At 42.6% G+C, this 13,643-nt stretch overlaps 1 protein-coding gene across 5 annotated transcripts in view; it reads left to right on the top strand.

The window, feature by feature from the left end:
* Positions 1–13,643, top strand: part of GAPVD1 (GTPase activating protein and VPS9 domains 1) — a 29,316-nt gene that overhangs the window by 11,520 nt on the left and 4,153 nt on the right. For 2 of the 5 annotated variants that reach the window (XM_053962457.1, XM_053962456.1), the window contains exons 8-26: positions 1,255–1,415; positions 2,254–2,383; positions 3,157–3,282; positions 4,110–4,283; positions 4,586–4,726; positions 5,326–5,460; positions 6,018–6,137; positions 6,574–6,651; positions 6,785–7,158; positions 7,666–7,753; positions 8,130–8,210; positions 8,871–8,993; positions 9,451–9,580; positions 9,966–10,075; positions 10,696–10,855; positions 11,154–11,341; positions 12,014–12,227; positions 12,780–12,852; positions 13,232–13,429. In XM_053962457.1, coding sequence (XP_053818432.1) covers positions 1,255–1,415; positions 2,254–2,383; positions 3,157–3,282; positions 4,110–4,283; positions 4,586–4,726; positions 5,326–5,460; positions 6,018–6,137; positions 6,574–6,651; positions 6,785–7,158; positions 7,666–7,753; positions 8,130–8,210; positions 8,871–8,993; positions 9,451–9,580; positions 9,966–10,075; positions 10,696–10,855; positions 11,154–11,341; positions 12,014–12,227; positions 12,780–12,852; positions 13,232–13,429 — 2,804 coding nt within the window. Of the gene's footprint in view, positions 1–1,254; positions 1,416–2,253; positions 2,384–3,156; positions 3,283–4,109; positions 4,284–4,585; positions 4,727–5,325; positions 5,461–6,017; positions 6,138–6,573; positions 6,652–6,784; positions 7,159–7,665; positions 7,754–8,129; positions 8,211–8,870; positions 8,994–9,450; positions 9,581–9,965; positions 10,076–10,695; positions 10,856–11,153; positions 11,342–11,467; positions 11,574–12,013; positions 12,228–12,779; positions 12,853–13,231; positions 13,430–13,643 lie in introns of those variants that run through there. The other 3 variants (XM_053962458.1, XM_053962459.1, XM_053962460.1) reach the window with 3 other exon arrangements.

Here is a 13,643-nt window from a genome sequence, read left to right as displayed (position 1 = left end):
AATAGGATTTCTGGGTCTAGATTTCTTTTCCATATTAATAATACTTTTTTTTTGAACAGGAAGTGTGGTACTCTTCTTCAGTGTATATATTTATGTGAATATGTCCATGTGGGATATTTTTGTTTGAGAGATTTGGTGTTGGTGTGTAAAAGGATGAAAATATACAGAGGCCAATAAGTGGCAAAAAACACCAAAAAAACACCCCCAAAACAAACCTGGTTTAACTCTGCTTTTGAATGGTTCTGGTCTTACACCTGTAAAGTGGTGGCACTTTACAGCATTTATTTTATGGTATAAAATAGCTTTTGCTCAAAGTTTTTGTTTCTTTTGTTTCATTTTAATGCTTTCGAACTCCAGGACAGCAGTTGGCAGCGATTACTGCCTGGGATACCTCTGCTACCAATCTGTCAGCTCACATAACTCTAGTAACCCCTTTTGGTGGGTAATGCCCTCTTTCCATTCTTCTGTGAAACTTTGACTCGTGTCACATAACTCAGCATGCCTTTGGGCCACCCTGGCAATCAGCTCCCTTGGCAGATTTCTGCAGTTTATGAACTCATTTTGTGTACATGTGGGTTTTAAAGACCCCTCGGTGAGATAATCAGAATTTGGCTGCCACTTCTGCACACTTGCCTTGTTTTCCTTGGGTCAAATAAAGTAGCAATTGGTGTCATGCTGCCATTCTTAGAAACTTTAATTTCATGTGGGTGTTTTTACTTCCGTGGAGCCACGTGTGGGAATCTGAGGCCGGTGAAAAAGGGGACATAAGAGTGGTAAAGTAATCAGAGTAAACTACTTGATGTTGTGTTGTGTGTCTGGGTTTGAGACACCTGTTAGAATAAGATTTCCTACTTCTTAGAAGAAAAAGCCTTTTAAACAAATTAATTAGAGTTTTAAACCACAGAAACCTAGACCTTTTTTTAGTAATAAACTTAATTTTCTCATATAATGTATAAAAGGTCTTTCTGTGATTGGAATAGGCTGAATTGCTGTAGGCAAACAGGTCACAGTGTACCTTGTTTTTCTGCTTCTCAACCTTTGTGTTGAAAGTTTCCTTTTCCACAGGGCAGTACTCAAGTTCAAACACCAGTTCCATCTCTCTAAAGTTTAATAACACTTTGATTTTAAAAATTTCCTTAGTGTGTATTGCTAGTTAAAATACTACAGTTCTGCATTTCCATTGTATTGTCTTTTTTCCCTTTTTTTTTTCTCTCATTAGCTTTCTAATGTGGATATTTTGAAATATTTTCTTAGCCACTCGAAGCAGAAGTAGATCAAACATGCTAATGGACCAGCATGGAGATCATGAAGGATCCTCCCAGGAGACTATTCCAGAAGTTCAGCCAGAAGAAGTGCTGGTGATTTCTTTGGGGACAGGTCCACAGATTACTCCAGGAATGATGTCAGAAAATGAGGTATCCAGAAACGATGACATCTCCGATGTTTTGAACCGTGCAGCCTCTGTCTTCTCTAATAGCACAGCAGTGAGATTGCAGAGCTGGAATGGGAATAAAAATCCTTATTCTCTGTTACTGAGCTTGGGGGTTGTAGCTTTCATACTGGCCTTTGTTAGGTGGGTTTGTTCCCTCACTTAAGAAGCTTAAGAGCAAACCTGGGCTCTTGTTTCTGAGCATTAGGAAACTGCTGTGTCTCTGCATGCCCTGTCCTTTGGATCCAGGGACACAGGTGAATGGCAGACCTGGAGCACTGATCCTGACGCTTTTGGCAGCTCAGGAAAGGCACAGGCCCAGGTTCTCGTGAGGCCAGAGCTGAGCTCACAGTGCCATCAGTGCCTGCAGACTGTTCCTGGGCCAGGGCTGGTGTTCCAGCCTTTTCTTTCTCCAGCTGCAGCACAGCTACTGCTTCCAGCTTTGCTCCCTGCCTGCTGGTTGGGATTATCTCCTCTGGCAGCCCCGTGCAGATCCTTTCCATACTGCTCTGCATGATGAGGGAGCTGTGGCTCCCTTGTTATCAGGACACCCCTAATGTCCATGGGGTCCCTTGTTATCAGGACACTCCTAATGTCCATGGGGTCCCTTGTTATCAGGACACTCCTAATGTCCATGGGGTGGTTCCTTGCTTTCTCCCCAGGCTCTGACTTGGGAGTTTGCTGTCTTTTCTCTAACAGAATGTTAGAAATTCGATTGTTCCATTAACAATACAAAAACATGTCTCCGATGTTTTATTTGCTGTTTAATTATCTGAAAAGCAGATGATTTTAACGAAGTCTTGTTTCTTTCTCCCACCCTCCAGGTGTTAAATATGCAGCTTGCAGATGGCGGGCAAGGAGATGTCCCCATCGACGAGAACAAGCTCCATGGTAAACCTGATAAAACCTTGCGCTTTTCCCTCTGCAGTGATAATCTGGAAGGAATATCTGAAGGTGAAGGGCTGCTTAAGTCTTAAAGAAGTTGTGTTGCTCTGTTGGTTTTTTCCCCCCTTAACTGTAAAAGGAAGGTGTGTTAAATACAGCATCTAGACTTTGCTGTTTTGAGGACTGTGCTATTTCACTCTGAGAGGCTCTCTTCTTTCTTAGTCGTTCAGAGAATAAAGCCTGGAGCTAAATTTTGACCTACAAAGGCATAACTGAATCTGAGAGTTAGGAAAAAGAAGTCTAAGTGTGTTTAGAAAGAGAAAATAGAGGGTGTTTTTGTGGTTTTTTTTTTTTTTTTAACTTAAGTGCAGTACTAGTCCTAGTTATTAAGATAATATAACTTAGCTCTAAACTTAAAATTCTCAGACTCGTTTTTCATCCTGTTCTAATTAGTTTCAGAATAGTCAGAATAGTTTCTGCAGAACTCCTTTATATGAACCTCAGACATAACAAAGCACAGATGTCTGTGGGATGGAAGAGGTTTGGACACATACATTTTGCATTATTTTGTATAACTTCCATAACTTCATTTCTGCTCTCTGTCTGCTCAAAATAAGAAAACAAAAGAAACAAATGGGCAAGTAAATAAATTAAAGACAAAGACTTTATTGGCTTTTAAGTTGCAGCTAAGTACAGTAGCAGTGAGAGTCAATATTTTGTGTTGGAACTGCTACTTCATTTCTTGTAATTTTTCCAGTGAGTTTTTGTGTCCTGGATTGTTAATGCTGTATATTTAGGAACTGTTATTCAAAGGAGTTTCAGAGTAAAATCTGTTTTTGCAGGCCCTTCCAATCGCTCCAACTCTGTGTCCTCCCTGGATCTGGAGGGGGAGTCGGTGTCGGAGCTGGGCGCGGGCCCCTCCGGCAGCAACGGCGTCGAGGCTCTGCAGCTGCTGGAGCACGAGCAAGGCAGGTGCCGGTTCTCTTACAGGTGCCTGAGCTGCTGGAGATGCTAAAGCCAAAGTCTTTGTGGAAAGAGGTTGCAAATTTGACGAATTCAAGGAAAAAAAAAGTAGATGTTTTCCTTGTGCAATCGCTCTTGTATTTATTGGTGGTTTTGGTTTGGTTTGGTGGTTTTTTCCCCCCCAAGAAATATTCTTTGTAGTCTGTTGTTAGGAAAAGGAAATCACCTGGAATTTTGAGACTTAAGTCCTTTATAGGAAACTGTAAAGTTTTGCTTGATATCAAGCTCTTCCCTTCAGGAATAGAGTGATCTGGATTAGAGTAGTCTGGAAGTACATGGATAATTTTCTGTTTAATGTCCATTTGTCAAACACTGAACAGGTTGCCTAGAGGTTGTGGTGTCTCCAGCCTAGAGATGCTCAAAATATGACTGGACATGATCATGAGCAACCTGGTGTCCTTGACCAGGGCAGGGAGTTTGGGCTGGAATGATCCCTGGAGACCTCAGATTTTCTGTGATCCTATTCCTCTACAGAAATTGTATCACTGTCTTTGTAGCACTACCTTTCATTTATTTTTTCTGTCAATTTAGTTGATAGATTACCATGTGTACTTCCAGATTTTTCTTCTTACGTCTCAAATGTTTTTTCAGGCAGCATTTCCTGAATAGTGTAATAGTGCTTTACAGGCCTTCCTTTAAACCACTGCCGTACCTGACAGAACTAGGGGCCTGTTTGTTTGGGATTTTTTTTCTAATGTGCTCTTACAGGCTTTCAATCTGAAATAATGGGAGAAGCCTTTCAGAAAATCAAGAACTGTTTATTTTTCCACAGCTACAACTCAGGATAACCTGGATGACAAGCTCCGTAAGTTTGAAATCCGTGACATGATGGGTTTGACTGATGACAGAGATATTTCAGAAACTGTGAGTGAAACCTGGAGCACAGATGTCTTGGGAAGTGACTTCGACCCCAACATCGACGAGGACCGGCTGCAGGAAATCGCAGGTAACGGGTGTGCTCTGGGTAGGAGCTGTGCTGCTCTGGAACCTGAGGCTGCAGAGCCCTCCTCCTCCTCCTCCTCCTCCTCCCTTCCTCAACAGGGGCATTTCCACGGATTCAACTGGAGATTTGCTCTAGGAGGATTTTTTGTGTGCATGACCTGGACTGTACTTAGTTACTCATTTCTTTTCAACGTTGTGTTTCCTGATTGCTTTATCAGGGACACTTAAGATGTGTTCTGACTTTTCTCTCTAGAGCTGACTCCCCAAGCCCAGCTCTAGCCATACGCTCCGGCTTTACTTTTGCAGGTGCAGCTGCAGAGAACATGCTAGGCAGCTTGCTGTGTTTGCCAGGTTCAGGATCCGTGTTGCTTGATCCCTGCACAGGTTCAACCATATCAGAAACCACAAGTGAGGCGTGGAGTGTGGAAGTATTACCAAGTGATTCAGGTCAGAATCGGGCAGTTTTGCGTATTTCTTTAGCATGATTCTAAGACTCTTCCAGAGGCATAGAATGCAAAACAACAGCCTCTTCCTCTTTCTTCAAGAAATTACTGTCCCAGGCTTAAGTTAGTTTTTGTGAATGCTTCCAGGATTAAAAGGACAAAATGCTCCTAGGCAGAAAGAAGATGGAAAGCATTAGGAGAGACTTCTGTTACTTAAGAAATCCTTAAGGTCTGAAAGGGAAGAGAAGGGTTTTCAAAGCAAACTTGTGTTTGTGTTCCTTCCCTGTGGTAGGCACTATCCAGGACCACGGTTTACTTTGGTTAGTGAAGATGTGACTGTATCCTGTTGTCTAAGACATACAACATTTAAAACAGTAAACACTCCTTAGCATGCCTGTGCAGACAGAGCATTGCTGTCTGTGCAGAGTCCTGCCTTCTGTACCAAAGGATATAAGAAAACTCTTGCTGAGGTGGTTGAGTTCCCTTAAAACTTGATACACTAAATCACCCCTGACCCCTTCCTTCTGCTTGTGAATGTTTAGGGAGCATGGCATTGAGTAATGATACTTTCTCTCTCTACTGTCCATTGTCTCCCTTTTGTAGAAGCTCCAGATTTAAAACAGGAGGAAAGACTCCAAGAGCTGGAGAGCTGCTCTGGGCTGGGAAGCACGTCTGATGACACAGATGTGAGGGAGGTCAGCTCTCGGCCCAGCACCCCTGGCCTGAGCGTTGTGTCAGGTGTGTGCAACTGTCTCTGCCAGTGCTGCTCCATCACAGCATGGCCAGCACTCACTTCACTGCACGTGCTTTATTGATACATCACTCATAAAACAATTTCCTGCACTCCTCCTGGAATTTTCAAAGCTGTGATTCTTTGTTCACCTCACAGAAGAAATAAAAAAGGCAGCAGAGAGGTGGATGTCCTGTGCTGCAATAGCAGTGGTTAGCTGAGGAGTGTTGCTTTGGAAGAAACTCCAGACTTTCTTGCATTTAAAACAGCTTGTTTTATTTAAATAAATCATAGCTCTAGTTCTTCATTTTCTGCAAAGTATGTAAGAGTAGAGTGTCTTTCTAATGCCTCTTGTCAGTGTATTCATGGCTATGGTAACACTTTTGAAGATGTAGAGCAAAAATAAACTGTGATTTTATGAGTATAGAAATTTGTAGTGTTTGTAGGTGCTACTGTGAGTTGGAACTTGATTACTCACTGTCCACCAAACACTTTAAGATCCTCAGGATTTTGCTTCCTTGCTCTTTGAAAGGCTATTACAGATGCTTTTTTTGTTATGTGTAAGGTATTAGTGCAACATCTGAAGATATTCCTAACAAGATTGAGGATCTCAGGTCTGAATGTAGCTCTGACTTCGGGGGAAAAGATTCTGTAACAAGTCCTGACATGGAGGAAACAGCCCATGGTAAGTTACTTATCTGGAATCTCTGATAAAAACAAGTGACATTTATGGAATCCTTAAATTTTACAATTTCTCCCCAATTTCAAAGTGCTAGTGACTAAGCTTAATATTTTCCTTATTTGCCAGTACTGTATTTGTTTGGCAAAGAGGCTCCAGTGCTTTGCAGTACTAGAGCTAAGATCCCTAATTCAGTTTGATTACATTGACTGTCCTCCTTTGATTTGGAACTGGGCTGCTCCTCAAGAACTCCCCATTTTTTGTGATGTAACTCTTTGATCATTTCAAGGTACTACAGAGATCTTTCCATACAGGAATATCTTTACAAATACTTTGCAGTATAAGTTTTGTAAACTTTTGTTGCTGAAGTCTGTTTTTCCAGTGTCTCTCGTGTTGGAGGCAGTTTTGGTATGGCACTAACTTTGTTCTTTCTCTATTTCAGGAGCCAGTCAGTTGACATCTCCTCCTTCTCAGACAGATTCTTTGCTTGCATTGTTTGACCCTCTGTCCTCAAATGAGGGTGAGTTATAAAGATTAAGCTTTGTTTTAAAAATAGGCATTTCCAATGCTTCTATGTTAGTACCAGGTAATCAGGTAATTTGGAATAATGTTAAAATAAATGTGTGTGCCTTCTTTTCTGCTTGTGACCACAGGTGTATCAGCTGTAGTAAGGCCTAAAGTGCACTATGCAAGACCCTCTCATCCACCTCCAGATCCACCCATCCTGGAAGGAGCCGTGGGAGGTAACGAGGCCCGATTGCCAAACTTCGGCTCCCACGCCTTGATCCCGGCAGACCTGGAAGCCTTCAAGCAGAGACATTCCTACCCGGAGAGGCTGGTCCGCAGCAGGAGCTCAGACATCGTGTCCTCAGTCCGGAGGCCCATGAGTGATCCTGGGTGGAACAGACGTGCTGGGAATGAGGACAGGGAGCTGCCCATGGCCTCCAGCAGCAGCGGGGCAGCGGTGCTGGCGGCCGCCTCTCAGTCGTCATCTTCATCTCCCAGCAAGGACTCCTCCAGGGGAGAGGTGAGGCTTCTATTTATCATTTTATTTTTGTCTCTCATGCCCACTTTAGCAACGCATGTAATGCCAGAAAGTTGGAATTAAATGTCTTTAGCTAAGGAATTACAACACACTTTTGTTATCCTTTAAACACTGGCCAATAATGTTTTATAAGATAAAGGTGCAGATGTTCAGAGTGGCTTAAATGGATCTGGATTTTCTTAAATTTACTGGATGAGGTTTACTGGGGTACTTCAGAAACAGATTCATTGTAGTGTTAAATTGCTGCAGCAGCCTGAAAATTAATTTTCTTTACAAGAGATATAAGTGAAATCTAGGGTTCTTTGTGGCTATGGGTTTGAATTTGCAGGATGTCTTCTTTAGGAGAGATACTTCTGACTTAGTTTGCTCTTTGTGCTCGGCTGTAGTTCTGTTTTTACAGTCAGTGTAGCAAAATCTGATGCGAAGGAGAAATTTTCTCTTTACACTTGATTTGGTAAATGCTCAAATGTAGACTCTGCCCCTCTGCAGATTGAGGAACGGAAAGACAGTGATGATGAGAAGTCTGACAGGAACAAGCCCTGGTGGAGGAAACGCTTTGCATCTGCCATGCCCAAAGGTAGGATCATGTCTCTCTGGGTTTGGTGCTTCAGTCAGAGTTCACACTGCCTTTATTATCTCTTTAGTCACCTTTATGGTTAAAGTATAAATAAATATGTAAATAAAAATGGGAAGCTACCCGACTCCCTTGGCTAGTAGCTCCCTAGAGTGTGCTGTACCTGGAAGGCAAAACTGTTCTGCCTGACCTCATGTCTGTTAAAGGTGGAGCTGGCTATAGGTGATGACAGTACAGTTCTGCTCTACCCCATGGATAAGCTTATGCTTTTATGGAAGTTGATTTGATGAAAATCTTCTGCATTAGCCCCTTCCTTAAAGTTTCTGTTATTTGGCCATTATCTCAGAGTAGTCTTTGATGAGGTACCTTGCATTTCCAGCTCCTATTCCATTTAGGAAGAAAGAAAAACAAGAAAAAGACAAAGATGACATGGTGCCTGACAGATATGCAACGCTTCAAGGTATGTGAATAACATCATCATAGTAATTTTCTCTGAGTGTGCCTCCTGGAGCTCCAGAGTGCCCACCAGGTAGCTATTGACAGACAGGCACATGCTGTTGTAGTTCGTGTTCAGAACTGACATTTTAAATAAGAAAATGGATAAAGATTTCCTCACTTGAAGGCTGTTTTTAAGTTGTCACATGTCTGTCTGTGCATGTAGTGGATTCTCAACTCAAGTCCTCACTTTTCCTCTGCCCTCATTATAGAGCTCCTGTCCTTGTCACAGCTGAGCTGTAAGGACAGCTCTACACACAGTCCTATAATAGTTACTTAAGTGTTAAATTAAACATGGCTTGAAACCCTGGGTGTTTCGTTTTCTGTTTGCCTGATCCTTTCTTGAAGTCTTCAAATACCCAAGGACCATTTGTGTGTGCAGTATAAATGTGCTGAGGATCTGCTCAGGATCTGACTTCATTTGTTCACTTTGATTGTACTGTTTGTTTTCTGATTTGCTTCAGAATTTATTAATGCATTTGAATTTGGGCTGCACAGGACACAAGCACCTCTTTGTTTCATCTGGCTGAAAACAGAGTCCAAATGTGTAGGCTTAAGTTTTTGTATTTGCTTTCAGTTGGCCCAGCACCAGGGTAACTCCTGTTGTTTTTTATGGTCCTTTCAGATGATCCCAGCCCAAGGCTCAGTGCACAGGCACAAGCTGCTGAGGACATTCTGGACAAATACAGGAATGCAATCAAGAGAACGAGTCCCAGTGAAGGAGCCATCGTGAACTACGACAGTGCAGGTGAGAATCTGGCTTTTGTAATCACCACCTACATAGTTTCTGCTCCTTAAAGATAAAAATGCTTTGGTATTCTGGACCAGTGTGAGCTCTGCACAAGGAATGTTTTGTCAAATAATCTGTGGGACAGTCCCTCAGAGGCTGGGGATTAAATCAGTATTCCCAAGGACAGCTCTTTCGTATTGCCATTGAGGGAGCTGGATGTTGATAGCACATCTCCTACCAGTTTTTTGTTTTCTTTTAAATGACACTGAAGAAGTGCCTTCCAAAACTTCTGCAATTTCTTCTTAGGAGCTTCTAGGTTATATGTTTTAATGTGCATTTTTTCATATATCCAGAACAAGCTGGTTTATTTGCTGTCTCCATTCCCTCCCTGACCTTAGAATAACAAGCAGAAAATTAATCTGGTTTCTTCTTCTGATTCCTCTCTTGAGGTGTAACGTGTTCTTTGTTTCCACAGAGGCAATTGGGGATGGTGAGAGCATGCACGACTCCCCACGGGACGAGGCTTTGCAGAACATGTCTGCAGACGACCTCCCAGACTCTGCAAGTCAAGTAGCACAGCCACAAGGTTCTGCTTTCTCCTATAGGTAAATGCATTTGCAGGTTTCATCTTACCCACAAAGTAGAATTAAAAGCTGAAGCTGTGTGACTGGTTCCCACAAGAATCTTAATATAGATTCATTGTAAACTTGTATGTGCTTTTAGTTTTAAGTATCTCAAACTGTCATATTTCCACTGATGAGGGAGGGTGTTGTTACCAGAGAGGACAGAGCAATTCAGTGTTTAAGAAAATCCCTTTGAAAATCATGCTGTATCAAAAGAACTGATATTCTAAAGTCTTGACAATGTTGTATATTAAAATGATGTTAAATAACTTCTAGGCAGTATTAAATAAAAAAGGAAGTAAAGACTTCTTATTGAAGAAGCAGACCTCTCATCAACTGTGTTAAGAAACTATTTTTCCTCTTTAAGGGATGCAAAGAAGAAATTGAGATTGGCTCTTTGTTCAGCAGATTCTGTTGCCCTCCCGATGCTGACACATTCAACAAGGAATGGTCTCCCAGACCACACAGACCCTGAAGGTACAGGCTCTTTGCATTGTGTGTGTCTCTCCTTGTCCCCATGTAATGGCACTTGTGCTGCACCATTTATGGTCCCTTCTCTTTGCCATAAATATTGAGGGCACAAGCTGCTTTTTGCCCCCAGAATGTTTTCATTCTTACTCCACAGACAAACTGCCATCTCAGCCCGCTCTAAGATTTTTTTGTAATGAAGTATCACAGATACAGTGCAGGTAGAGCCTGGAGCTATAGAATAGACTCTGAAAATACATGTGCTGTTGGGAGTTGTGCCACTTCAATGATTTACTGGGTCTTTATGTTGACTTAGTATAAATGTCTTGTGTTGTATCCTTTCATTCAGTCTGGGTTTATTTGCAGACAGGTGAATATGTCACCTTATGTGGTCCTCTTCACATTTCGGAATGGTTCTAAATATTAGATAAGATAGTGATATGGAAGCTTATCCTCTGATAGCTGGAAAATTCAAAGAGGCTTATTAAATTGTTCTAAAATAGCATTTATTCCCTAATGTACAGAAGTTTTGGTTTAGACCATGAATGTGTTTCCCATATTCAAAGACAGTTTATTTTCATCATGCCTGTGTTTCTTTTCCTTAATATTTTTCCTTTGTTCTTTATTAGATAACGAAATTGTGTGCTTCTTGAAAGTTCAGCTGGCTGAAGCCATCAACCTGCAGGACAAGAACCTGATGGCACAGCTGCAGGAGACGATGCGCTGCGTGAGCCGCTTCGACAACCGCACCTGCCGCAAGCTGCTGGCCTCCATCGCAGAGGACTACAGGTACCTTGTCCAGTGCCTCATCGGCAGCGGGCTCCCAGATTCCTGTCTTTATTCACCAGCACATTGGGAAGTTCCCTTTTGGTTTAAATTGTACTTTACCAAACCAGGTTATTGCATCTCTGCTTCTCCCACAAAAGGATGCAATTGTCTCACCCGTGTGAGGCAAACTTCCGAATTCAGGCATTGTTTTGTTTTAAAAGCAACAAGTGGAAGAATCCTTTGCACCACGACTCAGCAGTTTGTAAATCTGTTAGCCTCTGTCTTTTTTGTGAATCTGATGTGGAGCTCTTTGCTTTAGGAAAAGAGCTCCATATATCGCTTATTTAACGCGCTGTCGCCAAGGCCTGCAGACGACACAGGCGCACCTGGAGAGGCTCTTGCAGAGAGTCCTGAGAGATAAAGAGGTGGCCAACAGATACTTCACTACAGTCTGTGTGAGGTTACTGCTGGAGAGCAAGGAAAAGAAAATAAGGGAGTTCATTCAAGGTAAGATGAATGCAGACCAAAGTTTTTATATTCCTCTACTCTGTATTTAGATGCTGACTTGGGTTAATGTTTTAAAATATGTCTTTTGATCTGAGGAGTAGATTCCTAAAATGATTTTAATTTCAGATGGTGAATTAATGGCTGAACAGACAGATTACTGTGACTTTACAGTATGTTGTGGCAGCTAAGCTATGGTAATTGTCTGCATTTTTCATGGGCTGAGAGAATGAAGGTAATTTGACCTTACTTGGCCAAAAAAGTTATGCTAAATCACATTATCTGCCCCATGGCAGAAGCATGAATACTATTAATTGTTTTATATCTACCGATACATGATAAATTAAATTGCAGCATTCAGTTCTTAATCCACAACCTATGGCTGCACCTTGAAGATATGGGGGATAGTAATAGTGAGAATCAAGTGAATCAAAGATTCAAAAATATCACAGCATAAGAGACAGTGGCACCAGGAAACTCAAAACAGCCCCTTATACCAAACTGGCTCTGTGTTCTCTGTGCACATATCTGACTCAATGAAGCACATATGGAATTTGGAGTCAGTTCTTGCTCCTGGAGCATATAGTGCTGCACATTAAATGTGCCTGAAAAACCCATCAGAAATAATATTTTTTTACTTAGGAGAATGTTCTTTCTCTTCCTCCTTTTTGTCAGATTTCCAGAAACTCACTGCAGCAGATGATAAAACAGCCCAAGTAGAGGATTTTCTGCAGTTCCTGTACGGGGCTATGGCTCAGGATGCCATCTGGCAGAATGCCAGTGAGGAGCAGCTCCAGGATGCACAATTAGCCATAGAGCGCAGTGTGATGAATCGCATTTTCAAACTCGCCTTCTACCCGAATCAGGATGGAGATATTTTGCGTGACCAGTAAGTTAATGGAATTCAAAGGACTTGTTTTCACTTTTGCAGTTGGTGCAGCGGAAGCTGTGCAGCCCTCGTGCCACAGACTTGTCTGAGTCAGCCACACAAATTCATGTTTTCGTTCAGAACATTTTGTAAAAGAACGAGGAAGGGCTTTAGCATCATGTGCAAATGTGTTTGCAACTAACTGCTAGAACAGAAAAAAAAAGTTGTAAGTGTGATCATTTGGGGTACAGACTGTCAGGTCTGCAAGTGTGTGTGCTGAGAGAATGATCAAAACCTGGTTCAGGACTGGACCTGGTCCATTTTCTGGTTTCACTCAGTATTTCCCATGCATTTGGGGATCCTGTGGTTTAGAACAGATGCCGTTGGGATGCTCTAGAGGACATGTGGTTGTTCTTGGCTGCACAGAACAATCCTCTGCATCTTCACTGACCTGGTGTCCATCATCTCTAGGGCCACATTCCTGAAGATCTTTCTTGTCCTATCAAACATGAAGCAAGTTTCCTCAGCTGGCTGGCTGCTGCTTACTTTTCACTCTCGTTTTCTGTGTTTCAGGGTCCTTCACGAGCACATACAGAGGTTGTCCAAAGTAGTGACTGCAAACCACAAGGCACTTCAGATACCTGAGGTAACAACTCTTTTCCTTTCCTTCTGTATGTGTGTTGGGGTTTGGACTGGGATGGGGATGGGGAGAGGATTGTTCTGTTTTACACTTAGAAGGGTTGCTTTGCTGCCTGTGACAGCTGAAATATCCTTCAGGAAAATACACTGTACCCATGCTGTGGCTGTACCCAGCCACAGCTTCTCTGGGCAACCTGTGCCAGGGCCTCACCATCCTCACAGGGAAGAATTTCTTCCATGTATGTAACTTAAATCTCCCCTCTTTCAGTTTGAATTCACCTTGCCTTAACGCTTCCCATTTCCCCAAATACCTGTGGGCCTCTGGTACTTGAGCTGCTCTGCTCCACAGCAGTGGAGGCCAACGAGGAGTGGTTGGCTTTCCCCAGGTGTATCTGCGGGAGGCGCCGTGGCCGTCGGCGCAGTCCGAGATCCGCACGATAAGCGCTTACAAAACCCCCCGGGACAAGGTGCAGTGTATCCTGAGGATGTGCTCCACCATCATGAACCTGCTCAGTCTGGCCAACGAGGATTCGGTACCTGGGGCCGATGATTTTGTTCCTGTTCTGGTCTTCGTTCTCATAAAGGTGAGTTCTTTTGCAGAGATCACAAAGCCCAGTTCATTCCTGTAATAAATAGGCAAATTTAGGAGGAGAGAGAATGCCTGTGGGTCATGGGGAGCTGGCCAGGCTCAAACCCAGATCTGATTCAGCAGGGTTTGAGTAGGAATGTCAGAAATGTGGTCAGAGTTATGGTTGTTGAATGCAAGCAAACTTTGCATTTGGAACCAAGAAAATTGGG

The sequence above is a fragment of the Vidua chalybeata genome, chromosome 21 (genome assembly GCF_026979565.1).
Source record: "Vidua chalybeata isolate OUT-0048 chromosome 21, bVidCha1 merged haplotype, whole genome shotgun sequence".
Taxonomy (NCBI): domain Eukaryota; kingdom Metazoa; phylum Chordata; class Aves; order Passeriformes; family Viduidae; genus Vidua; species Vidua chalybeata.
Note: the sequence above shows the minus strand (reverse complement) of the source record. Positions and strands in the feature narration are given on the sequence as shown.